This window comes from Pelophylax lessonae (genome assembly GCF_965119305.1).
Source record: "Pelophylax lessonae genome assembly, chromosome: 3".
Taxonomy (NCBI): Eukaryota; Metazoa; Chordata; class Amphibia; order Anura; family Ranidae; genus Pelophylax; species Pelophylax lessonae.
This window is the reverse complement of record NC_138770.1, coordinates 37,461,738-37,488,933: the sequence shown is the minus strand read 5'-3', so window position 1 is coordinate 37,488,933 and position 27,196 is coordinate 37,461,738. Positions and strand designations below refer to the sequence as shown.

General features: G+C 45.6%; 1 protein-coding gene across 1 annotated transcript in view; it reads right to left on the bottom strand.

Annotated features, from left to right (window-relative positions):
- LOC309550283 (uncharacterized protein) overlaps positions 1-27,196 on the bottom strand; it is a 1,519,274-nt gene that overhangs the window by 985,453 nt on the left and 506,625 nt on the right. The window contains 2 exon segments of the mRNA XM_082250688.1: positions 15,718-15,924; positions 16,004-16,231. Of these exon segments, the coding sequence (XP_082106814.1) occupies positions 15,718-15,924; positions 16,004-16,231 (435 nt within the window).

Sequence of the window (27,196 nt, the reverse complement as noted above, 5' to 3'; positions counted from 1 at the left end):
AGCAAGCGCTGTATTTTGGTCTTAAACTAAGGCCATAGATATTCCAGAATCCAAGGATCTCTGGCCCCCACGCCCTGCAAATGGTCCTCTGCAAGACATATCAGTAAAACTTTTTTTTTTTAACTAAAGAACAGTTATTGGTGGCATCCCTCAATATGAAACCTCTGGCTTTCCAAAGGCACCGTTATCAGATCTTTTAGGACCTCCCCCAACTTACCCTCACTAAGCGGATAGCCATAAAACCCCTTCTGCTAATCCTGCAACATCATTGCATCACATACCACTGGGGCTTCCTTTTGCTGTCCACTGTTCCTACAAGGGTCTTCATATGTGTGCAAATCTGGGGAAGACCTTCAAGCCACTCTTCAAGACCTCCATCTTGCATCTTCTGAGACCACCGCAGAGGGTTCCAGATGTGGAGCGGCATCCAGTTCCCCCAAAAAGCTACAAGCCTCTCCAGGTCAACAGGCCACATCAAATGTCAACAAATAAGGCCGTTTCACTGGCACCTGCTCCAGAAGACTATATGGACTGAATCTTCCCCGGGGTACACTTCCTCACTTAAACATTTTATCCCCCCTACCTTGCTCTCCTAGCAAGGTTAAAGGTGTCACCTACTGAATTGTAACTATGCCCTGTCTATGCTTAACCTGATGGATACCATTGTTCTGTTATTTCAAATTATCACCAAAATTAATCTTTGGCTCCTTATATCCACCCCTTATCTCTGCCCCTATACTTTTTAAACTTTTTTTTGGTTGTTGTAGTCTTGGGGACTTCTCACTGTTCCCCCACATAGTCCTTGATTACCCATTTTTAGGGTACTCTTTGAACCCATCTGTGTCCTTTGGCTGTGTGGCAGGTCCTCCATTGGACGACATCTCCTTTGGAACATTATCCTTTATTGAGCTTTCTACTTCTCTTATTTTGCCTCTTTTCTGCCCCCTTTGTTTCTACTTCTTCTTTGTTCCTAACTCTCCATTTCCTCCTTAGAGAGGTACCTTCCGCCTCTGTACACCAGTCGCATCACCCCTTAATCCCTTCTACCCTCAATTATGGCATTTTTAAACATTCTTACACTTAATGTTCAAGGCCTCAACTCCCCCCACTAAACGTGCTAAAGTGTTTCGATCATTCTCATCACTCACAGCTCATGTGGTTTCTTTACAGAAGACGCACTTCTCCACACAATCGATGCCTACGTTTTTTGGTCGTCAATACCCAGAAGTTTACATAGCCTAGCCTCTGCCTCTACTAAGCATAGGGATGTTTTGATTGCATTCAATCTTACCACTCCATTTACACTTATGGCGGAGACAAGGGACCCGGAAGGTTGCTATCATATACTTACTGGCTACCTACTAGACTGTGAAGTTACAATTGTCTCTTATTACGCTCCCAACAAATATACCCACTACTCCTATCCCCAAAAGCTGTTTTCCTGTATAGATCACATTCTTGTCAGCAAAGGTACCACCCCACTTGTCCTGGCCTTCGACTATTATACCCTGCTCCTGGTCTGATCATAATGCGGTCATTACTTCCTTATTCTCTCTAGTCCCTAAAACCAACCACCAGTCCTGGACCATCAATGACAGCCTGTTAGTCAACCCACCTCTGGAAATTGAAGGTGCCATTAAGGACTACCTTTTCCCTTCTGACATTATGGGAAGCCCACAAACCAGTCATTGGGGGGGGGGGGGTGTATTAGCCGGGCATCACACCAACGCAAAGAGAAGGGTCTCCCTCATAAGCAACTTGAGGAAGCTTTTTACAAGACCTTTGAGGTCTTCCAAACTTCGCTTTCTTCGTTGACTAAACTGGATTTTATAAAAAGTGTTCTTCGAACTTGACCTCTTCCTAACAGAATCGGCAGGAAAACTTCTTCATAGGTCACGGCATACTCTCTAAATGAATTCGAACAAACCTGACACATTTCTAGCCTTGGCCCTCAGCGAAGCTGATTACACCCCTAAGCCAGTGAGACTGGAATTATCCAAGGATACCTACTCCAGCAACCCTATAAAAATTCTTCAAGAATTTCGCAGATGCCTTTCTAACCTTTACAAAGACCCTAACGCATTTGACCAAGCTCACATGAATACCCTTCTCTCTATTATACGTCTCCCTTCTCTTTCTTCCTCCCACAAGAGGCCCTTTACAGCCGAAGAACCCAACTCACCATTAAGTCTCTAAAGCTTTGCAAACGACTGTGACCTAACGGCGTATCCGTGACTTACTATAAGATTTGCAGCTCTACTTATCCCTCTTCTGGTTGAGGCTTATAATTCACTCCTTCAGGGCCATTTATTCCACACAGAATCCCTTACAGCAGCTATCTCTATGATCCCTAAGCCAAATACAAACAACACTACCTGGTCCAACTATAGGCTGATATCCATACTTAGCATTGACATAAAACTTCTAGCTCAGGTTCTCTTGACCCGACTAAACCCCATCATTGGCACCTTAGTCCACAAAGACCAAACCAGATTCATCCCCTCTTGCCAAATCAGTAATAACATATGACGAGCACTGCTTCTAGCCCGTACAGCCCAAACCCATTGTGATGGTATTCACCATCACTGGAAGTAAAAAAAAGGAACTTAATGGTTTGAATTGCTTCAGATGGGACAGTAATATTTGTCAGCAATATCTTCATATAGAAATATGAAGATTTATTCCCACTTTACACGGGAAGACTTGGACTGTTATAGAACATTGCCATGGAGTCTGCCTCCTAGATAATGTGTATTCTGTGTGCTTGTCTGTGAGAGAGACACACAGACAGTCATTGGCAGGCTTCCCTGTTGTTTGTGTATTGAAATGGAATGTGGATTGTGTCTGTCCCATTGTTAAATGTTATTCACCTCACATTGTTCTGTTCAGATGGCTAGATAATTAGTTTAATTCTGTTTCTGTATACAATTTCATCTGCATATGGTAATGTAATAATTCAACCCCTTACCTGTGTGTAGTTATTTGAGGAGGAGGGGGATGTGCTCATGTGTGTATAAATTGAGTGTGTGTCTGTTTAATAAACCTTCCCAACACTATGTGAAACACATAGGTAACCCTCATCAGAACTCTTTAGGTACCTACATATCAAACATTTCTTCTCCCCCTGCTTGCCTCCTGATTCCACTACTCCTAGCTTCACAACTTTTGAACAAGCTTGTAAAACTGACTCCCACAGATGTGGACTTATCTCAGATCTCTATGCTAAACTCCCTGCTGGCATACACTAACAAATGGGATAGAGAGCTTAAGCTGACCCTTGAGCCAGCCAACTGGGCAGGCAACTAAATCTGTCTCGCCCAACATTGTGGCTTTGGAAACCAACTATAAGGTGCTCACCAGGTGGTACCTGGTCTCTGCCAGGATCTCTTAATCCCCCAAAATGCGTTCAAGGCTGTAGTGCACCTGGCACACACGTTCATATTTGGTGGCAATGACCCACAGTGAGTAGTTTCTGGATAGATGTATTCCGTATGCTATCGACCCTCTTCGATACATCCTTGACACCTGACCCAACAGTGGCACCTGAACAACAAGCTCTTGACTTTAACCAATCGCCAATTTAACCAGCCTATACAAATAGGCAGCGGAAAGGACGCTACTCACGCACCTGATGACGTCAGCTCTGACGAAACGCGTCGTGCGCGATTACGTCATTTCCGCCCCGCTGCAACGCAGATCCGGTCGCTGACCCGCACAGTGTCCCGGAAGCGGCCGCCAACGAGGGATTCGCGGCCCCTACTGCTTGGATGTCCGTTGTTCGTATGATTTATGTGAGTACCTGACTTATATGTTCTTTAATAAAGCTATTTTATATAACGGTACATCACAATATTGGCACTTCTTTCTTGTATATTACCATCGTACATACCAAAGAGAAGATCCTATCACCTGGTAAATAAGGGGGTATCCCCTCCCCCCTTTCCATAGGAGTCGCATAAAGACCACGCTGCAATAAGGCCTGTCACCCCTGTAGGGGTACTTACCTCCGGTGAGTGCGGGAGCAATTGGAGGGGGGCACCTGTGTGTTTTTGCCCATCACCCCACATCACCCCCAAAAAGAGCACTGCAAGCACCTTATTTGCACCGGAAGAACCATTGGCGATTAAATATTTCATATTGCTTTTTAATCACGGATTCACCCAGCAATTTAAGAGACTATTGAACTGTTTTTTACCCACTGCATAAGCACTATTTAAGATTGCGTTTAATTGTGAATGCGCTTTAATTATATATTTTTAGCTTATGTTATTTCAAGTGTGGTTCTATATTTATATTTATACTTGCTTTTCTGTGACCAGCAGACACTAGATTTATGCACTTTGCACTGAAACCACTTTTACTCATTCAATTTTGATATTAATTTTTATTACTGCATCAATTTGCACCCCTGCACTTTACTGAGATCATTTGCAATCAGGCAGCGCCATTTTACCTCACCTCACACACATACCCTGATATAGCCTTTTTGGCCATATTTTGAGGTAGGCTGCAGCCTCTGCCCACCGTCCACAAGCGCGGATCCCTTTCCTTTCTCTTACTTACTGTTATCACAGCAGCTAAAAAAACATTGCAAAAGCATGAAATGCCCCTCATTAGGTGTCCTAGAAATGAAACATAAGGGTTTATTTTCTAAATGCAAATCCACTGTGCGCTACAAGTGCACTTGAAAGTGCAGTCGCTATAGATTTGAAGGGGACATGCAAGGAAAAAAAAAACTGCCTTTTTGCCTGCACATGATTGGATGATAGAAATTTGCAGAGCCTACCGTCATTTCAGATCGTCCCCTCAGATCGACAGCAAAACTGCACTTCCAAGTGCACAGTGGACTTTCCCTTTTAGTAAACCAACCCCATAGAGACACTCAGGCAATAATTCACTCCAAAATGTAAGCAGTCATACTGGATAAAGCGTCCTCCTACGAAAAACTCTGGAGACCCAGGATCTCCCACTACTTGCTTCCAGACTCTGATGATGCTCTGTTACTACCAAGATGGTAGAATCGGATCTCTTCCCCCTACTGGTTGCACTGGCCTTGGTCCTCTCTAGGGGCACCCTACCTCCCTGTCCCCCCTTCTTCATATCCCCCTACCCATTCCCCATACCCCCCTTGTCCTCTTTCTCTCTCCTCTTCTCTAGTTTAACCTACCCGACATTGTCCTTTACTTCTTACTCCTTTAAGCTACTGTGCAGTCCTCCTATATTTGGCCTTGTTATAACGAGACCACAGACTCCCCCCCCCCCCCCCCCCACACACACACACACTTTTTTCGGGGACTGTTATGGTAGACTGATTTTTGAATGAACCTACTGTTTATTTCCATAATGTATTATCGGAGGATCACCCCAGAAAAGATGCAGTACTGCATTCCTAACATCATATGCTGAGACTCCTATCCAAACTGTTTGTTGAGAATGTCCTTACCTGATTTATTTGACGTTACTTTATATATCATATTGGATTGCTACTTTACACCAACCTTCTCTATTTGAGGCCAGCTCTCTTATGCTATGCGTATCTGAAGGTTGTTTGGTACAGCGAGACATTTGCTGACGATATTCTCTGTACTTCCATAACTTGCTTTTTGTGATGTATTTTCCATCGGTAAAAATAGTGCAGTAGAGCATTATGGACACTAGATAGAGACAATGGTCATATGAAATAAAATATGGGAAAAACTTGTCACAGCTGCGCATGCTGGTTAACTTCATTCAACTTTTATTTTTTAATAGACCTAGGAGTTTGTGAAATCTTACACCACAAAAAGTACTCAGCCAATGAAAGGTAATGACTCCATTTTTATTTATTTTTCTACTGTTATCAATGGCCAACACGGTACAACACTTCATCCATGTCTTTGGTGATCTCTGATCTCCTTATGAAGGGTTTCTTACATGAAGAAGATCAGCCATGGAGTATATCTGAGGTGTATATCAGGGTGTGCTTCTTCCCCACATGGGAGCTGTGATGTCCAGCAACATTCATATAGAAGACATTTCCCGCACTCGAGGCACTGATACACCTCGAGGGTTGTGTGGGATCCCTGATGTACAGGAAGACAGGACTTCACTGAGGAACAATTCCCTCACTCAGGACAGGAAAGTGGCTTCTCCCCAGTGTGCAATTTCAGATGTTTTTGAAGATGGGACTTATCTGAATAACATTTCCCGCACTCAGGACAGGAATACGGCTTTTCACCTGTGTGCAATCTCTGATGTCTGTAAAGATTGAACTTCCGTGAAAAACATTTCCCGCACTCAGAACAGGAAACTGGCTTCCCCCCCGTGTGAGATCTCTGATGTTTGTAAAGATGGGACTTCCTAGAAAAACATTTTGTGCTCTCAGGACAGGAAAGTGGCTTCTCCCCAGTGTGCAATTTCAGATGTCTTTGAAGATGGGACTTATCTGAATAACATTTCCCGCACTCAGGACAGGAATACGGCTTTTCACCTGTGTGCAATCTCTGATGTCTGTAAAGATTGAACTTCTGTGAAAAACATTTCCCGCACTCAGAACAGGAAACTGGCTTCCCCCCCGTGTGAGATCTCTGATGTTTGTAAAGATGGGACTTCCTAGAAAAACATTTTGCGCTCTCAGGACAGGAAAGTGGCTTCTCCCCAGTGTGCAATTTCAGATGTCTTTGAAGATGGGACTTATCTGAATAACATTTCCCGCACTCAGGACAGGAATACGGCTTTTCGCCTGTTTGCAATCTCTGATGTCTGTAAAGATTGGACTTCTGTGAAAAACATTTCCCGCTCTTAGGACAGGAAAGTGGCTTCTCCCCAGTGTGCAATTTCAGATGTCTTTGAAGATGGGACTTATCTGAATAACATTTCCCGCACTCAGGACAGGAATACGGCTTTTCACCTGTGTGCAATCTCTGATGTCTGTAAAGATTGGACTTCTGTGAAAAACATTTCCTGCACTCAGAACAGGAAACTGGCTTCTCCCCCGTGTGAGATCTCTGATGTTTGTAAAGATGGGACTTCTGTGAAAAACATTTTGCGCACTCAGGACAGAAATACGGCTTCTGTCCTGTGTGCAATTTCTGATGTGTGTAAAGATTGGGCTTTTGTGAAAAACATTTCCCACACTCAAGACAGCAATACGGCTTCTCCCCTGTGTGAGACCTTTGATGTGCGACAAGGGTTGATTTTTGTGCAAAACTTTTCCCACACTCAGAGCAGGATAATGCCTTCTCCTCCGTGTGCGATCTCTGATGTCTGTAAAGACCAGACTTCTGTGAAAAAGACTTCCCACACTCAGAACAGCAATGTAGCTTCTCCCCTGTGTGAGACCTTTGATGATTGATAAAATATGTTTTTGTTGCAAAACATTTCCCACACTCAGGACAGGAATACGGCTTTGCCCCTGTGTGCAATTGCTGATGTCTGTAAAGATGGGACTTCCGTAAAAAACATTTCCCACACTCAGAACAGGAAAGTGGCTTCTCCCCAGTGTGCGATTTCTGGTGTGTGTAAAGATGGGAGATCTGTGAAAAACATTTCCCACACTCAGGACAGGAATATGGCTTCTCTCCTGTGTGAGATCTTTTATGCCTATTAAGATGGGATTTAAAATGGAAACCCTTCCCACACTCAGTACAGGAAAAGCTCTTATCGGTTGGAAGGAAGGCACCGTCCCTCACAGTCTGAGGTTCCTCAGGATAAGAGGAATACGATGGTCCATCTACACTGTGTGGTGCCGGATGGACATTTGAGGTAGCCGGGTTTTCTCCTGGACTATACTGTGTGATGTCCTCATCTTCTACTTTACAGTCTGGAGACAAAGTGAGACAATCCTCCGAGGTTTTCCTCATCTCCCGTCCATCTACTAAAATAGAAATAAAAAGATTATTACTAGACATGAGCAGATTGGTTCCCCTAAACCAGGACTCCGCCCACATAAGGCAGCTTTGTCTCTGAGGATTTTACAATTCCACCCTCAAGGTAAATTTCTTTATTCACTGACCTTGGTCAGAGAGCGAGGAAACAAAAAACTAGATTTTTGTACTTACCGTAAAATCCTTTTCAATGAAGTTCATTGACAGACGCAGCTTCATATCTTCTTAGCTATTGGGTTATGCTCCTCCCATCAGGAATAGGACACTAGGCAGGAAAAAGCTTTCACCATGCCTATGTGGCTGTCCCTGCAGGCATAACCCCACACACTCTGCTACAGCCCTTAGTTTCGTTGCAAGCAGTGTTTAGAAGACAACAGCCCATTCCACTCATAATTAGAGGGGCGGAAACTGCGTCTGTCAATGAATTTCAGAGAAAAGGATTTTACGGTAAGCACAAAAATCCAGTTTTCTCTAGCGTTCATTGTGCACCGATGACCAAGTTGCCGCCTTGCAAACTTGCATCACTGGCGCCTGATGGCTTAAAGCCCAGGGGGCACTCAGCGCTCTAGTAGAATGCGCCTTCACTAGGAAAGGAGGAACTTGACCCTTCAGTGAATAATCCTGAACCACCGTCTACCGGATCCATCTGGATATGGTGGCAGCAGACGCAGCCAATCCTTTTCGAGGTCCTTCGGTAAGGACAAAAAGAGAATCTGATTTTCATGAAAGATTCAGTAGCCGCCAGGTAAACCCTAATTGCCCAAACCACATCTAAAGAATGCAAGACAATTTCCTTGGGATGCTTGGGCTTAGGACAGAGATAAGGCAGCACAATGTCTTCATTCATATGGAAATCAGAAACCACCTTAGGAAGAAATGACTGATTAGGTCGAAGTACCACTATATCTCTGCGGACAACCAGATAAGGTGAACGGCAAGACAATGCCACCAGTTGAGACACCCTGCGGGCAGAAGTGATGGCCACCAAAAAGGCAACCTTCTGAGATAATGTAAGCAGGGGAATCTCCCTAATGTTCTCAAAAGAAGGTTTTTGAAGAACCGATAGCCCCAAATTCAGATCCCCCAGAGGTAATGGGGATCATCTCCGAGCCGCCAGATGACACACCCCCTGAATAAAAGTGTGAATCAGGGCATGTGTAGCTAAAGGGCGTTGGAAAAACACAGCCAAAGCCGACACTTGGCCTTTGATAGTGCCCAAAGCCAAACGCTGTCCTTTTTGAAGAAAAATCAAAACCCTAGCTACCGAAAACAAGCGAGGGTGCACTTTCAATGATTCACACCGTGAAATGTACGATTTCCACGTACGATGGTAGATCTTCCTGGAAGTAGACTTCCTGGCCTTAAAGTGTAGGAAATCAGAGTCAGAAAGACCTCTATCCTTTAACCACTTAAGCCCCGGAGGATTTGGCTGCTTAAAGACCAGGCCCTATTTTGCGATTCGGCACTGCGTGACTTTAATGGACAATTGCGTGGTCGTGTGATGCTGTACCAAAATAAAATTGACATCCTTCGTTTTCCCCACAAACAGAGCTTTCTTTTGGTGGTATTTGATCACCTGTGCGATTTTTTTATTTTTTGCGCTATAAACAAAAAAAGAGCGACAATTTTGAAAAAATAACAATATTTTTCAAATTTTTTTATATGAAATTCTCAAAAAAAAAAAGTAAAAATCAAAATTTTTTAACATTTTAGGCCAATTTGTTTTCTGCTACATAATTTTGGTAAAAAAAAAAAATCGCAATAAGCGTATTTTGATTGGTTTGCGCAAAAGTTATTGCGTTTACTAACTACGGGAAAGATGTCATTTTTATTGTGTTTTTTTAACTAGTAATGGCGGCGATCTGCGATTTTGTTTGCGGGACTGCGACATTGCGGCGAACAGATCGGACCCCTGACTGACATTTTGACACTTTTGACTTTTGGGAGTACCAGTGACATTACTACAGTAATCAGTGCTATAAATATGCACTGTTACTGTAAAAATGACACTGGCAGGGAAGGGGTTAATTTTACTGGTGACCAAGGGGTTAAGTATGTCCCTAGGGGTGTGATTCTAACTGTGGGGGGTGTGGCTTGTAATGTAATCACAGAGACATACGATCCTACATAGCAGGATCACATAGCCTCTGTGATTACTTTAGTGAGTATGACAGACGCTGTGTTTACATCAGCCGTCTGTCTTTCTCCCTCTCCTGTGGGAGATCGCGAGTGACCGGCGGCCATCGGAGCTGTCGCTCACACGCGCTGGCTCCCCAAGAAACGAGCGGGAGCGTGCCACCGGTGGCGCGCTCTTGCCCCCTACAGGCTCGTGGGCGAGCGACGTAGGTCTACGTTGCTTTGCCTGTAAGCGGCTGAGTGCTGCAGTAAATAGACTTTAGGCGGTCAGCAAGTGGTTAATACCTGGCTTTCAACAGCCACGCCGTTAAAGCCAGCAACTGTAAAGAATGATAGAAGATCGGCCCTTGAGACAGCAGATCTTCCCTGAGAGGAAACCTCCAAGGAGCATCCGGGACCAACCTTACCAGGTCTGCATACCAAGACCGGCGGGGCCAGTCTGGGGCCACTAAAATGACCGATATCCCTTCCACCTCTATTCTGTGCAGCAGCTTTGGCAGGAATTTCAACGAAAGGAACGCATAGATCAGCCGATACTGACCCCCAAGGAGCCACCAGTGCGTCTGTGACGTCGGCCAGAGGATCCCTTGACCTGACCACAAACCTCTGAGCCTTCTTGTTGAGTCGAGAAGCAAACAGGTCGACATTGGGTGTCCCCCAACGGACACACAGGAGGTGAAACACCTCCGGGTGCTGGGACCACTCCCCCTGATCAAAAACCTGACGACTTCAGGTAATCCACCTGCCAGCTCTCCACCCCAGGGATGTGCACAGCAGAAAAAGCTGGGACAAACTTCTCCACCCAATCCAGACTCTCGGCCACCTCCAGGGCCGCCAAGACACTCTTGGTGCCCCCTTGATGATGGACGTACGCCATGGCAATGGCATTGTCCGATTGAATCCGGACCGGGCAACCTTGCAGACGAACCGTCCAATGACTCAGGCAAAACTTTTTTGCTCTGGGCTTCAAGATATTTATTGGCAGCTTGGACTTTTCCACCATCCAGGACCACAGAAGAGCAGACTTGGTGTTGCGACCCAAACGAATCAAAGTATCCAAGGATTGTGGATACTTGTTCCATTTTACGAGAATCTCTTTTTGTAAGGGTCTCGTGTGGAACTGAGCATTCGGAACCACCTCAAAGTTTGATACCATCAGACCCAAGGCCCCCATGCAAGTCCGCAGAGAATACTCCGCCTGCAATTTTTGCAACTTGTCCAAGGGAAGAAAGACCCTCGCTAAAGCAGAATCCAGAGTCAGGCCCAGATAATCCAGTCTCATTGAAGGTATCAGGGCAGACTTTTTGATGTTCAAACCGAACTCTTGCAGAGTTTGGACAGTGGCAGTCAAATCACCAAACAGGGCTGAGAGGGAGTCCGCCCTCAATAGGAGATCGTCCAGGTACACCAGTACCGAAATCCCCCATTGGCGCAGTAATGCCAACACTGGAGCCAGCACCTTGGTAAAGACCCTAGGGGCGGAGGCGAGACCAAAGGGTAACGCTGCAAATTGATAATGCTCCTCTCCTATAGTGAAGCTGAGAAAACGCTGGTGTCCAATGTAGATAGGGATGTGTAGATATACGTCCTTGATATCTATGGAGGCCAAAAAGTCTTCCTGGTGTAGGGATGCCACTACCGTGCGAATGGACTCCATTTGAAACCTCTGTAACTGCACAAAGCGATTCAAAGCCATGAGGTACAGGATTGGACGCACTTTGCTTTCCTTCCTGGGCACAGTAAACAGGTTTGAATAAAACCCTTGAAAATGTTCCTGAGAGGGAACCGGCACAATCACTCTTTGTGACAGCAGATCTTGGACCGCCTCTCGGAGATCCCTTAAACGGTCTGGAGATAGGCACAGATTGCACGGGAAGAACCTGTCCGACAGTCGAGACCAGAATTCGATCTTGTACACGGATCGGATCAGTTTGTGAACCCATTTGTCTTGAAACAAGAAAGTCCATGGTTCTGGGAAAGAAGCGAAGACATCCCCCCACCCCAGAATCAGGTGAGTGCGCCCCTTCATGTAGACAAGGATTTGTCTGCAGATCCTGGATTGGCCTGGCTTCAGTTTACCTTACCATGTCTTCTTGGAACCCCCAGAAGTCCTGAATGGCTTTCCTTTTTCTTGCAACCCAAAGGTACGAAAAAGCCACCTATGAGCAGTAAAAGAAGGCCCCCGTCTAGCACGTGGCACCTTGCCCTTAGAGGATTGAGGGAGAAGAGTACTCTTCCCACCCGTAAGGCCTTTGATCAACTCATCCAGGAAGGATCCAAACAACCTCTCCCCTGTAAAGGGAAGGTCAGAAAGAGCCATTTTGGAAGCCTGGTCCGCAGACCAGCTTTTTAGCCACACCTTGCGTCTAATAGCAATCCCTACTGCGGACACTCTGGCTACCAGTGGAGCCGCATCCAGCGACGCATTGCATATATACAGAAGGGCTTGAGCCATTTGATCCAAGAGCTCAATCAACTCCAGGGAGAGCTGTTCCGTTTCCAAGACACCTTTTAGCAACTTAACCCATTCAGTGACGGTCTGCGACACCAGGGTGGTCACAAAAATTGGTTTCAATATGGAGCTGGCTATCACATGTAAATGGTGGGACAGAGACTCCATCTATCAACGGGGTCCGTAAAGGCCGGGGATTCTTCCACCGGGACCACAGTAGACTTATTCAGTCTGGAAACAGGATGATCCACCTTTGGTGGTAGGTCCACCGCGTGGACACCTTATCCACGAAGGAATAATCCACCAATGCGCTTTCCCCGCGCTGCGGCATCAGATGGTCACCAGGAGGGGACCCCACCAGAAAAAAAACGCCCCCCCGCAGAACCCCCTCAGTGGCCAATATATCCGCCCCCTAAAGGTAGGAACCTGTATGAGAGGGGGGGGGAGCCTTTGTCGTAGTGAGGCCAAGTTCTGGACTGTAACCTGATCACGCTCGCTGGCCAGGCTGGGAGACCTTAAGGATGTAGAATATTCAGTTCGAAACCCAGCCAGCTGGTGCTTGTAGCTCTCCAGGAACTCTACTTAAAGAATAAATTACAAAAAAAGGTTCCCATAAAATAACAGCTAATAGGTGTGGTGAAAGCTTTTCCTGCCTTAGTGTCCTATTCCTGATGGCAGGAGCATAACCCAATGGCTAAGAAGCTATGCAGCTGCGTCTGTCAATGAACAATAGAGAAAAAACTGTCTTTCATAGGATGAGTGTCCCCACCCCCTATCACTCATTGCCATCTTCCCAACTCAAGAAGTCATGCACTTCCTTATTTAGTCCATGATTTATTCATGAATAACAGCGGGGCTGAGTCTACCAGAGGTCAGAGAGTGAGGAAGAAAAACATATCCCCAAACAACTTACAATACAGCTCAGATTTCGAAAATGTGGCGTTAAAAGTTGGATATGGCCAAATAGTATCCATCCACAGGATATTACAGGCATCCCCTTGTACGTTGTCTGCCACTCCGCCCGATGAGAGATGCCTCTAATTCCAGCACGCTAATGTGACGCTGGGAGCGCATTATGGGCTGTTTGTTGGAATTTCTGACGCTGTTGCACATACTGTTATCTACCAAAACTCTCAAGCCCATCTACTCCTGGGTGTGATGTGTGCGAGCCCTGATCGCCCAGTTTACGCTCCCTCAGCTCCCAGGATGGATACTATCTGCTCATATCCAACTTTCAGCGCCACATTTTGGAAATCTGAGCTGTATTATACTCATCATATGTCTGCTCCTGAAGAAGTAGAAAATTGGTCCAAGAAACGCGTTGAGCCTGTTTGATGCAGTTATCATACTATTAAGCGTTTCACAAATCTAATCATTCTATGGAATTGTGCAATGTTGGTTTCTATACAACCTGTACTTGGGGTCTACATTTCAGCCTTTTCATATTTTGCAACATGTTATGTTTTTTACATGTATTTCCATGCAACAATAAATGTGGCACTGCGTATCAATTTTACCAGTTGTGTCTTACATCTCATTCAAAGTCCCAACCTTCTCCTTTTTAGATTTCAAAAGGGATGGAGGCACATGGTTCGTACAATCATGTGCTTCATTCAAAGTCCCACATTCCTTCTTCTACATACTACATATTATGTTATATATAGCAGTGCGTAGATAGAGGGTAGACAAAAGAAGGAAGGACCAAGTTATGTAGAGCATATTGTATAAGATATAACAGATAGGACTATATAGTATCAGAATGCAATGCAATGCACAACAGAGTATATAGTGCAGGGGTCAGGAGTGTGTAATGTACAGCATAGAGTATATAGTGCAGGGATCAGGAGTATGTAATGTACAGAATACAGTATATGGTGCAGGGGTCAGGAGAATGTAATGTACAGCATAGAGTATATAGTGCAGGGGTCAGGAGTATGTAATGTAAAGCATAGAGTATATAGTGCAGGGGTCAGGAGTATGTAATGTAAAGCATACAGTATATAGTGCAGGGGTCAGGAGAATGTAATGTACAGCATAGAGTATATAGTACAGGGGTCAGGAGTATGTAATGTACAGCATATTATATATAGTGCAGGGGTCAGGTGTGTGTAATGTACAGCATAGAGTATATAATGCAGGGGTCAGGAGTATGTAATGTACAGCATAGAGTATACTGTATAGTGCAGGGGTCAGGAGTATATAATGCACAGCATAGAGTATATAGTGCAGGGGTCAGGAGAATGTAATGTACAGCATAGAGTATATAGTTCAGGGGTCAGGAGTATGTAATGTACAGCATAGAGTATATAGTACAGGGGTTAGGAGTATGTAATGTACAGCATAGAGTATATAATGCAGGGGTCAGGAGTATGTAATGTACAGCATAGAATATATAGTGCAGGGGTCAGGTGTATGTAATGTACAGCAAAGAGTATATAGTACAGGGGTCAGGAGTATGTAACGTACAGTATAAATGATACAGTGTAAGGGTCAGGATTCATAATATTGGTATTCAGTAATCAGTGGAAGCTTAAGTGTTTCCTTGAGACAAGTTGCAGAGGTCCCACACTGCTGCCTCCCATCTCCTGAGACTGCACTCAGTGACTTGGGTCTGAGACTATACAGACATATCCCTCCACCCGGCACAGCCAGCTAATAACAGAGCAAGTAACCCCGGGGGAATTGTTCTGTCAGAGATCTTGCTAGACCTGGGCATGAGGAGGAAGACCAGGAGCACATACCTAGGTGCCTATGTCTTGTAACGCCTATGGGGAAAATCAACATTTTTCTGCCAGCTGAACCCCAGAATCTCATAAATCCAGTCTAGATACATAAATTGTGTCTGCAGCACAGAGAAGGAAGATTATCTGAGAGAAATACAGGACGGCGAACAGAACACAGCTCAGGAAATTGACCAGGGTGTTACAGGCTGATATCTCCCAGTCCTTACCCTACTCTGGACCAATCAGTGAGCAGTATGGGTGTAGGAATGTATTTAGGGTTAATGACCCACCTGTGCTGATCTCTGTAGGAGTGTCCTCCTCTATAAATGTCCCCATTATTCCATCCTTCTCCACAGACTGCTGATCATCCCTCACATACCTCTCTTCTTCTTCTGCTTTAACCTCAAATTCTATATCGATTGGATCTCCACTCTAAATCAAGAAAATGAGATAAAATATAATCTGTAAACTATAAGCTCACATAAGAAAATCCACGCATAATCTCTATGTGTCAGTTTTCTAGATGTTCCATCCCACCAACCTTGTAACAGTGAGGGATGGTGTGATCTTCCTGTGTGGAATCCCGGGAATACAGAGGATGGGGACATCTCTCTGGTGGGTTCCTGGTATTAGGTGACTCCATCATATCCTTGTGTCCTTCTGAAAACTCCTCCATCACTCCATACTCCTCATCCTCCTCTTTATACTCTTCCTTAACATCAATATTATCATCTCCGAGATTTCCACTCTGAATATATAAGAAAACATTAATTGTAACAAACATGCTGTGTATAAATCAGAACTTCCAATAATTGTCAATCATCTACCTGATGATGGTGAGGGATGGTGTGACCTTCCTGTGTGGAATCCCGGGAATACAGAGGACGGGGACATCTCTCTGGTGGGTTTCTGTAGCTGGAGGACTCCACCATGTTGTCTTGATGCTGTTTTTTGTTTCCTTTTAGAAACTCTGACTCCTCCATCACCCCATCCTTATCATCCTCCTCTTTTATCTCTTCTTTAACTTCAACTTTAGAATCCTCCAGGTTTCCACTCTGAATATATAATAAAAATGACATCAATGGTAACAATGCAGATGATGTACAGATCCTAATGATACTATCAGTGATTGTTCCTCATCTACCTGATGATGGTGAGGGATGGTGTGATCTTCCTGTGTGGAATCCCGGGAATACAGAGGACGGGGACATCTCTCTGGTGGGTTCCCATTACTGGATCCATCTGTAGGAAACACACACACTGACTGAATACATTATTTCTATGTGTTTATCAGATGATGGGGGATCTAGGTGGACCCTCCGTACTGCTCTCTCCTTTACAATAAAGTCTTCTCTTACCCGGTGATGTGAGGGGCGGCTGATTCTCCATCATGACGTCCTTGTAGAGATCCTGGTGCCCTTCTAAATACTCCCACTCCTCCATGGAGAAATAGACAGTGACATCCTGACACCTTATAGGAACCTGACACACACAATGATACAGTCACCATCCAGACACATCCCTTGTCTGTTACTGGATAATGTCCCAGAATTCCCAGCACCGCTCACCTCTCCTCGATGATCTCTATGGTGTCTTCTAGAACCTTCTTTTTATGTCTCTATTCTATCAGAGATGGAGGTGGAGGCAATTTGATGGTCATATGATCTCCAGACTTCACAGGAGGAAAACTCTAAATCTGAACACAAATAGTAAAATATATTCCCAGAATCCTCCTCATCTCTCCGGTTAGGTCTGTGTTTTATTAATAGAGATAAGAGTGATGTCATGTGAGCTCCCAGAATCCTCCTCACCTCTCCGGTCAGGTCTGTGTTTTATTAATAGAGATAAGAGTGATGTCATGTGACCTCCCAGAATCCTCCTCACCTCTCCGGTCAGTTCTCTATTAAAGCCTCACTTCAGACTGAGGTATAATTTACCTACAAAGGACCCCCACACTCCTCAGTTTAAAAGCTTGTTGCAGGCATTCTGACATCATTACATACAACGCAGGACCAACAGTCCCACTTTGCTAGTGAGGATGCTAAGGGTCCGCCCACATCCTAAGATCATCAGTAAAAAAAAAGAGCCAGATGGAGGGATAGTGGGAGGAGGAACTGTGAGGTCAGTATGATGTCATAGGACATATTGACTCTGAATGGAGGGAAATATTGGTGGGGAGATGTGAGGGGCCCTCTATATGAGGCTCCTGTGCAACCCAAATATATGTTCCTGGGAGCGTCCTACCTCTCCCAAACTGAAGAGTGAACTTTGACCTTTACCATACAGGAATCTGTCAGGAATGTGTGACAGTAAGCTCTCATGTGAGCAGGTGACGTGCGGAGGAACGGAGTGTAAATAGCAGACAATTTTCTCCAGAGCTCCTAATGGTGAGAATGGATTTTGCTGCATGCTGGTGCCAAGTTTCCTCCCCCCAGGGTCACTGCAGGTGTGGAGAAAAGCTGTGTAAGAGGATATGGAGGAGAGATGAGGAGGAGATCCAGGAATCAGGATAAAGGTCAGGACAAGCAACAGACGAGCGCATCCAAGAGATGAAGCCGGGGTCACTACACGGAAAATCAATCCAAGGAAACAACAGGCAGGACGAGGAATAGCAAGAAGGAGCTCAGAGACAAATGAGAATATTGCTCAGCCAATGGGAGATGATCTCAGCATGACTTAAATAATGAAGGAGATGAGGGGGAGGGGAGGAAGTCACTTAAGGTGACCATAGATACATGGAAATTCAGCTGGTTCAGCAGGGATCGTCACATTTCCATCCATGTGTGGTCACTGCCGGATAAAAGATTCATCACTGATCTGTGTATTCTGAGGGTGGAGGAGCACCCCCCATTGTCAGAATACAATAGTGCAGCGGGGAGGATTCCCCCATCCCTCTCCAATGTGTGGATGGGGAAATCACTTCATTTTTTTTTTTCGCTCAGTCCTCTGTCTGAACGATAAAACTGAACCATGTATGACCAGTGTTCCGGGAGAATTACCTACCCGTGAGAAAAACCTACCCCTCGTCACTTCTGGTTGCACGGCACTGTATGTAACGCGGCGGTTACATTAAAACAACTGTGCTGCAATACGAGTCATCTGCGCTCCTGTCCCTGTCACTTCCCTGCTCTCGGCTAGTAAATATAAAAGCGGTGGCGGCTGTATGAAAACATAAATCACGGAGCCGAGAGCCGCTTTTATATTTACTAGCCCAGATCAGGGAAGTGACAGGGACAGGAGCGGAGATGACTCGTATTGCAGCACAGCTGTTTTATGTAACCGCCGCGTGGGTAGGTTTTTTTCACGGTACACCATGATATTTTCATACTAGTGCGCATGCACACTAGTCAGCTCCTGAGTTCTTCCATTACGTATCCGGGGCTGTGAGCATGCGCACTGCTGCGCTGCTCAGCTGTTCCTGGCAGGAAGTGACGAGGGTAGGTTTTTCTCACGGGGTAGGTAATTCTCACGTTACACCAGCTTTGGAAGGAAGATATATTAATCATCAATTGATCCCCCTGAAGGGGTTAATCAATGCATTACCTCCTCTGCCGCCAGTTCCTGCATTGTCTTCTCTCTCCGTCCTACCAAATGGAATGTCCTGTCTGTAGCTGACATCACTTCCTGTCTGTATTCCATAGAGACTTCCTGTCTGTCTTCCATAGAGACTTCCTGTCTGGGTAGAAGTGAGATCACCACGTTGTGGAGCTCAGAGGAACTGCAGCCCTGAGAACCGTCTGGTAGTGTAAACACGGCCTTGTGCTGTGTGTGTATGTACTGTATATCCTTCCCCTTTCTCTCCTCCCTGAGTGTGTATGAAGAGGCGGAGCTCCTGCTGGAACAGCGGTCGGAGGAGGAAGCTGAGTCTAGGAGGGAGACTGACAGAAAGCGCAGCCGACTTGCAGGAGTGAGCGAGAAGGATCCAGTTCACATCTATCCACACAGGAAGTCTCTATGGAATACAGACAGGAAGTGATGTCAGATAGAGACAGGACATTCCATTTGGTAAGAAATAGAGAGAAGACAATGCAAGAATTGGCGGCAGAGGAGGTAATACCTAGATTAACCCCTTCAGGGGGATCAGTTGATGAATAATATATCTTGCATCCAAAGCTGGCCATTCATGGTTCAGTTTTATCATTCAGCCAGCGGGCTAAGTAAAAAACTGAAGCGATTCCCCCATCCACACATTGGAGGGGGATGGGAAAGTCCTCCCGGCTGCACTATTGTATTCTGACAATGGGGGGCGCTACTCCACTCTCAGAATACACAGATCAGTGATGAAGCTATTGGCTGCAGTCCCTGATGGAGTGACTTTTATCCGGCACTGACCACACATCGATGGAAATGTGACCGATCCCTGCTGAACCAGCTGAATTTCCATGTATCTATGGTCACCTTAAGTGACTTCCTCCCCTCCCCCTTATCTCCTTCATTATGTAAATATAGCAGTATTTCCAGGTCTTGTGCCTGATGTGGGTCTGCCATTGTTACCGGTGACACCTCCAACACATTTGAGTTGTCAACCCAGGTGTGAGAACTGAGACAATGACCATTCCGGCATCTTTGGTTTGTTTTCGTTTATTGTATTTAGGGGATGGGAGAAGGGAATGAGTGGGATACTCCTCTGGCTCAACTAGGTACAACTGGGACACTATACAGAAAAATGCCCACTGGCGCTGTCTTGACGCCAGCTGAATGCCGACCAGCTCTGCCTGACGCTTAAAGATACTGTGATACTGAAATTGTGCTGGAACCTCGACTTTAACTTGAGTGTTAACTCAGTATATCCAGGACTGTAGAATACTTGACTCCTGACACTGCTTTAGCTCAAAAGCCACTGAACAGCTCCCTCCAGCCCTGCACTGGCTGAGGTAGCTCCTTGTAAATACTTGTGCTGCTGCAACTCTTAACTTTGTACACTTCACACTGTACACTGACTCTTCAGGGCCCAAACTGCATGCCCCCTTTAACAGTTCGGGGTCCTCTACCTAGGTATCCCCTCTAACACTTCAGGGTCCTCTGACCAGGTGCCCCCTTTAACAGCTAGCTGACTCCTGGATCCCTAGAACCTTCTCTGGAGTGGTCCTCTCTGACGCTAGGCAGACCCCCAGGGGCAGTCCACAGTACTCACAACCTTTGTAGGCTTTCCTGGAACTGGACCCCTCTCTCTCTCCACTGGTTCTCGGCACACTGGATCTTTTCTTCAGCTCAGCTCAGCATTCTCTGGATTCTTAGGCAGCCACACGAGACACCCGATCCTTCTGACAGAAGGAGAGACAGCCGTACTCTCCCTCCCGGGACTCTGCTTCCCACCAAAGACGCTGGGTAATGCACTCCCCTCAAACTTATACCCACTCCCAGAATCCTCTGCGGCAGAATCTGCCTTCTGGGGTAGATACAGGTTTGAATGTGTCTCTGATTGGGTTTCCTCCACTGCCCAATGAGAAGCCTCTCACAGAGCCAGTGGGGAGACTCCCTCTCAGTAGACACACTTGGGAGCCATGACATCCCAGCTGAAATCATGACCCTGCTGTTAGGCAGCCAAGGCCCACTATACTTTACCTAGCACCTACCTTGTAGGGTGCTACATCAGTCATGCTGAGATAATCTACCATTGGCTGAGCAATATTCTCATTTGTCTCTGAGCTCCTTCTTGCTATTCCTCATCCTGCCTGTTGTTTCCTTGGATTGATTTTCTGTGTAGTGACCCTGGCTTCATCTCTTGGATGCGCTCGTCTGTTGCTTGTCCTGACCTTTATCCTGATTCCTGGATCTCCTCCTCATCTCTCCTCCATATCCTCTTGCACAGCTTTTCTCCACACCTGCAGTGACCCCGTGGGGTGAAAACTTGGCACCAGCATGCAGCTAAATCCATCCCCACCATTAGGAGCTCTGGAGAAAATTGTCTGCTATTTACACTCCGTTCCCCCGCACGTCACCTGCTCACATGAGAGCTTACTGTCACAGATCTCTGACAGATTTCTGTATGGTAAAGGTCAAAGTTCACTCTTCAGTTTAGTAGAGGTAGGACGCACCCAGGAACAATGCTTGGGTTTGCTCGGGTGCCTCATATAGATGGCCCCTCAATTCTTGTCCCTACATCCAAAGTCTATATGTCCTATGACATCACACTGACCTCCCTCTTAACTGTTTATTTTTTCTGATGCTCTTAGCATGTGAGCGGACCCTTGGCATCCTCACTAGCAAAGTGGGACTGGTGGTCCTGTGTTGTATGTAATGATGTCAGAATGCCTGCAACAAGCTTTAAACCTGCAGAGTTTGGGGGGTCCTGTGTGGGTAAATGATACCTCAGTCTGAATTGGGGCTTTAATAAAATGGAAACCTGAATGGTGAGGCGAGGAGGATTCAGGGAATATCATTTGATTTTACTATTTGTGTTCAGATCTAGAGTTTTCATCCTGTGAATTCTGGTGATCATATGACCATCACATTGCCTTCACCTCATAGAATAGAGAATTAAAAAGACGATTCTAGAAGTCACCATAGAGATCATGGAGGAGAGGTGAGTGGTGCTGGGAATTCTGGGACATTATCCAGTAACAGACAAGGGATGTGTCTGGATGGTGACTGTATCATTGTGTGTGTCAGGTTCCTATAAGGTGTCAGGATGTCACTGTCTATTTCTCCATGGAGGAGTGGGAGTATTTAGAAGGACACAAGGATCTCTACAAGGACGATGGAGAATCAGCCGCCCCTCACATCACCGGGTAAGAGGAGACTTTATTGTAAAGGAGAGAGCAGTACGGAGGATCCACCTAGATCCCCCATCATCTGATAAACACATAGAAACAATGTATTCAGTCAGTGTGTGTGTTTCCTACAGATGGATCCAGTAATGGGAACCCACCAGAGAGATGTCCCCGTCCTCTGTATTCCCGGGATTCCACACAAGAAGGTCACACCATCCCTCACCATCATCAGGTAGATGAGGAACAATCCCTTGTGATTATTTTTAAACAATCATGTTTGTTACAATGTGTGTCTCATAATAAATCTAGAGTGGAAACCTCAGGGATGATAATATTGATGTTAAAGAAGAGTATAAAGAGGAGGATGAGGAGTATGGAGTGATGGAGAAGTTTTCAGAAGGACACAAGGATATGATGGAGCCACCTAATACCAGGAACCCACCAGAGAGATGTCCCCGTCCTCTGTATTCCCGGGATTCCACACAGGAAGGTCACACCATCCCTCACCATCATCAGGTAGATGAGGAACAATCACTGATAGTATCATTAGGATCTGTACATTATCTGCATTGTTACAATTGATGTAATTTTTATTCTATATTCAGAGTGGAAACCTCAGAAATTCTAAAGATGAGCTTAAAGAAGAGATAAAAGATGAGGATGATGAGGATGGGGTGATGGAGGAGTCAGAGCTTCTAAAAGAACACAAAGATCTGTACCAGGACACCATGATGGAGTCATCCAGCTACAAAAACCCACCAGAGAGATGTCCCCATCCCCTGATTTCCCAGGAATCCACACAGGAAGGTCACACCATCCTTCACCATCATCAGGTAGATGATTATTGGCCGTTCTGATTCATGCATAGCATGTCTGTTACAATGAATGTGTTATGTTATCTTTCAGGCCGGGGTCACACTGCTCCAACATGGAAGTCGGACAACTTTTGATCCGACTTTGCCATAGGACTTCATGTCTGACCTTCATGTGACTTAATTGAACGGGATCTGACTTTGATCCGACAATACCAGCTCCTTTGAGTCTGGTATGAATCTTAAGGAGGGAATCCCACGCCAAAATGAAAAAACAAAAAACGGCATGGGGTCATCCCCCCCCAAGACCATACCAGACCCTTCAGATTGACATGGATTTTGATGGAAACCCATACACCCAAAAAAGTATGCAGTCCAGCAGGTCAGGAAAGGGGGGGACGAGCGAGCACTCCACCCCCTCCTGAGCCATACCAGGCCACATGCCCTCAACATGGGGAGGTGGGTGCTTTGGGGCAAGGGGGGCCCTGAACCCCCCTCCTCCCAAAGCACCTTGTCCCCATGTTGATGGGGGTAATGGCCTCTTCCCGACAACCCTGGGCGGTGGATTGTGGGGGTCTGCGGGCAGGGGATTTATCGGAATTCCGGATGCCCCCTTTAACAAGGGGCCCCCAGATCCAACCCCCCTATGTGAATAAGTATGGGCTACATTGTACACCTACCCATTCACCCCCCCCCCCAAAAAAAAAGCAGTGCAAAAAAAACAAGAGATGGCTTTTAACAAAAAATGAAGAATGTCTCCCATTGTAGCTCAAACGTGTCTACTTGCCCTGGTTCTTCTCCCCCCTCCAGTTCTTCTCCCTCTGCTGATTGTCTTTTTCCTCCAGTTCTTCTCCCTCTGCTGATATCTCCTTCCTCTGGTTCTTATTCCTCTGCGGATGTCTTCTTCCTTCGGTTCTTCTCCCTCCGCAGCTAATGTCTTTTTCCTCCGGTTCTTCTGCTGCCTCCCCTGCTGATGTCTTCTACCGACGATAGCTCCCGTAGTTGTATCAGCTTTGTTCCGCCCGATCATGCCCTGGGTGGTGACGTCACAGGGAATGGGGGTCCCTGGATGATATTTCCGGATGGCCACGCCCCATGGCTATATAAGGACCCGGCAGAGCACTAAGCTGAAATAACTGCGGGAGCTAGTGCCAGGAGAAGACCTCAGCAGCACAGGGGAAAGAACAGGCAGAAGAACCAGAGGAAGAAGACATCAGCAGCGGAGGGAGAAGAACTGGAGGAAAAGTAAATCAGCGAAGGGAGAAGAACTGGAGTGGGAAGAAGAACTGGGAAAGAAGACACATTGGAGCTACGATGGGGGCATTCTTCATTTTTAATCAAGGACTTGTCAAAAACCGTCTCTTGTTTCTTGTTTATTTTGTAAATTTTATTTACACTGCTTTTTTGGGGGGGTGAATGGGTAGGGGTACAATGTACCCCATACTTATTGACATAAGGGGGGGAAGGGATCTGGAGGCCCCCTTGCTAAAGGGGGCTTCCAGATTTCGATAAGCCTCCTGCCTACACGCCCAGGGTTGTTGGGAAGAAGCCCTTGTCCCTATCAACATAGGGAATAGATGCTTTGGGGTGGGAGCGCAGAGCCCCCCCTGCTCCAAAGCACCCATCCCCTCATGTTGATGGCATGTGGCCTGGTATGGTTCAGGAGGGGGGGGGGGCTTGCTGCCCCCCCCTTTCCTGACCTGCCAGGATGCTTGCTCGGATAAGGGTCTGAAATGTATAATTTGGTCTAATACACAGTTTTTTTGTTTTTTTTAGAGTGGGGTTCCCCCTCAAGATTCATACCAGACTCAAAGGACCTGGTATGGAATTGGGAGGGGGACCCCACGCCATTTTTTATTTACATTTTGGCATGGGGTTCCTCTTCAAGGTCCTCAGAACACAAGTCGCGTGCCACAAGTCGGATCAGTTAAGATGATGATCTGACTTTAATCCGACTTAATTTATATTGATTGGGCTGAAAAAGGACCAAAGTAGTGCAGGAATCTTTTTCAAAGTCGGACCGACTTTTGTCGGACCAGTTAAGACGGCTCTTATAGGAAACCATTGATTTATACACGTCATTCGACGTGTGCTCTCAAAGTCGGAGCGTATGTTGCACCAGTGTGAACCGGGCCTCAGAGTGAAAACCTCGGGGATGATAATATTGATGTTAAAGAAAAGTATAAAGGAGGAGGATGAGGAGGATGGAGTGATGGGGGAGTTTTCAGAAGGATATGATGGATCCACCTAATACCTGGAACCCACCAGAGAGATGTCCCCGTCCTCTGTATTCCCGGGATTCCACACAGGAAGGTCACACCATCCTTCACTGTTACAAAGTTGGTGGGATGGTGCATCTGGAACATGGACTCATGGAGATAATGGGTGGATTTTTTTTATGTTAGCTTCAATTTTACAGATGATATTTTCTTGGTTTAGAGTGAAGATCTGATAGATATAAAAGTTGAGGTGAAAGCAGAAGAAGAGAAGTATGTGAGGGATGATCAGCAGTCTATGGAGGAGGATGGAATAACGGGGACATTTATAGAGGAGGACACTCCTACAGAGATCAGCACAGGTGGGTCATTAACACTAAATACATTCCTCCATCCATACTGCTCACTGATTGGCATAAACGCTTGTCAATATTGTTGTCAAATAGGCATATACTATAGTAGGAATTTTAAGTGAATGTTGTGATATAGAAGACGAGGAGGAATGAATGTTGTCAAATACGCTAATTCTTATTACTGTATAATTATTGTTATTGAGGTAAGAGTTTGCTAGCCGGTATGGAATGTAGAACTCCTCTATCCAAAAATGTAATTATTCCTGTAGCAACAAGGTTCATCCAGAGAGATGGATTTTATTGAGTCCCAGCACAGAATAAAGTCCACAAGATACTTGTAACAGATGACAAAATCCAAAAGATTATTTGTAAATACAATACTCAAAAAAAATTAAAGGAACTCTTTTTAGTATAGCATCAAGTCAATCAAACTCCTAGGATATTGATCTGGTCAGGTAAGTAGCAGAGGGGGTTGTTTTTTTTTATTATATATTTTTATAAATTTTTCTTAAGATACATAAGAAGGAAGAAGAAAAACAACAAATAAGAATTTACATTAATGCCCAGTACACACGATCCGAAAATCGGATGACATTCTGTCTGTTTTTGTTTGGTTGCTAGGAACTCTAGATTATATTCGCAAATGGGAGAGGTTTCTTACGATATGAATTTTCTCGGACGATGATTCAAAAGCTTCCGGTATGCGTAACCACACTGTAGCGTGTGAGGGGAAATTATGTCTACTGCTCATGCGCTGTCTACTCCTCACCATTTTGTTCAGACGAACAACATACTGATAATACGATTCTCGTACGATGTGTTATAATACGTTCAAAATTATTATGCTTGCACAACCGGATAATATCGGGCGAACTGTCGTGATCGCCTCTCGTAAGCTGTGCACTAACGATCAGATTATCGTCCGATCTTTTCACAAGCGTTATTTTTTGTCCGATTTTCGGATCGTGTGTACGGGCCATTATACATATATTTAAATATGGCATTTCCAGATCTGGTAAACATTGATTATTCCTTGATCCCCACAAAAAAAAAAAACCCACACCAACCCAACAAAGAAAAAAGTGTCCCCCTATTTAAGACAAAAACTTCCTATTCCAATTCTGTGAACCCTATGAAAAACCCCATTGTAATAATAAATGTTATTATCAATCATTTAGGGGAGAAATCTCCCAAAACCTTCCTTCCTCTACTTGTTATCGTAAATTAAACCCATGTCGAGAAAAAAAAAAGGGGGGGGGAAAGGGGCGTGTCCTCCTATTTAACACACAAAAAAACTTCATATTCTAATTCTGTGAACCCAATAAAAAAAAAAAAACATTCTAATAATTAATTATAATTGTTATTATCAATCATTAAGGGGAGAAATCTCACAAAACCTTCCTTCCTCCACCTTATTATCATGAATGAAGCCCGTGTCAGAAAAAAAAAAGGGAGGGGGGGGGGGAACAACAGAACAAATCCATTGCAGTGGCGGCTGGTGCTCAAATATTGCAGGTGCAGTGATCTCTCTATACCGGACACATCCAATCTCTATACAGTCCGGTGAGTTGAGCAGTGCGGGTCCCGGGACTCACCTCGTGTTGGGGGTGTCCGGTGCTTACAGCTCTACACCCCGGGGATCGGGTTCCTCTCCGTACTCCGTTCTGTATCAGATCCGTGCCGCATACCGCCCGATAATCCCTCCGATCACATTTCTGCCGCACACCTCCCGATGTTCTCCGAGGAGCGGGCTGGGCAGCGGCAGCTCGCGGCTTCTCCAGGGTGGCGGCGAGTCCTCTGTCCTTCCAGCTCCCGCCTCCTCCCCAGCCAATGGCATGGGGTTTGCCTTTCGGCCAATCAGGAAGCGCGTATCGGAAGCGCTTCCTGATTGGCCAGGAGGAGGATCCGTGTGACAATAGCGAATTT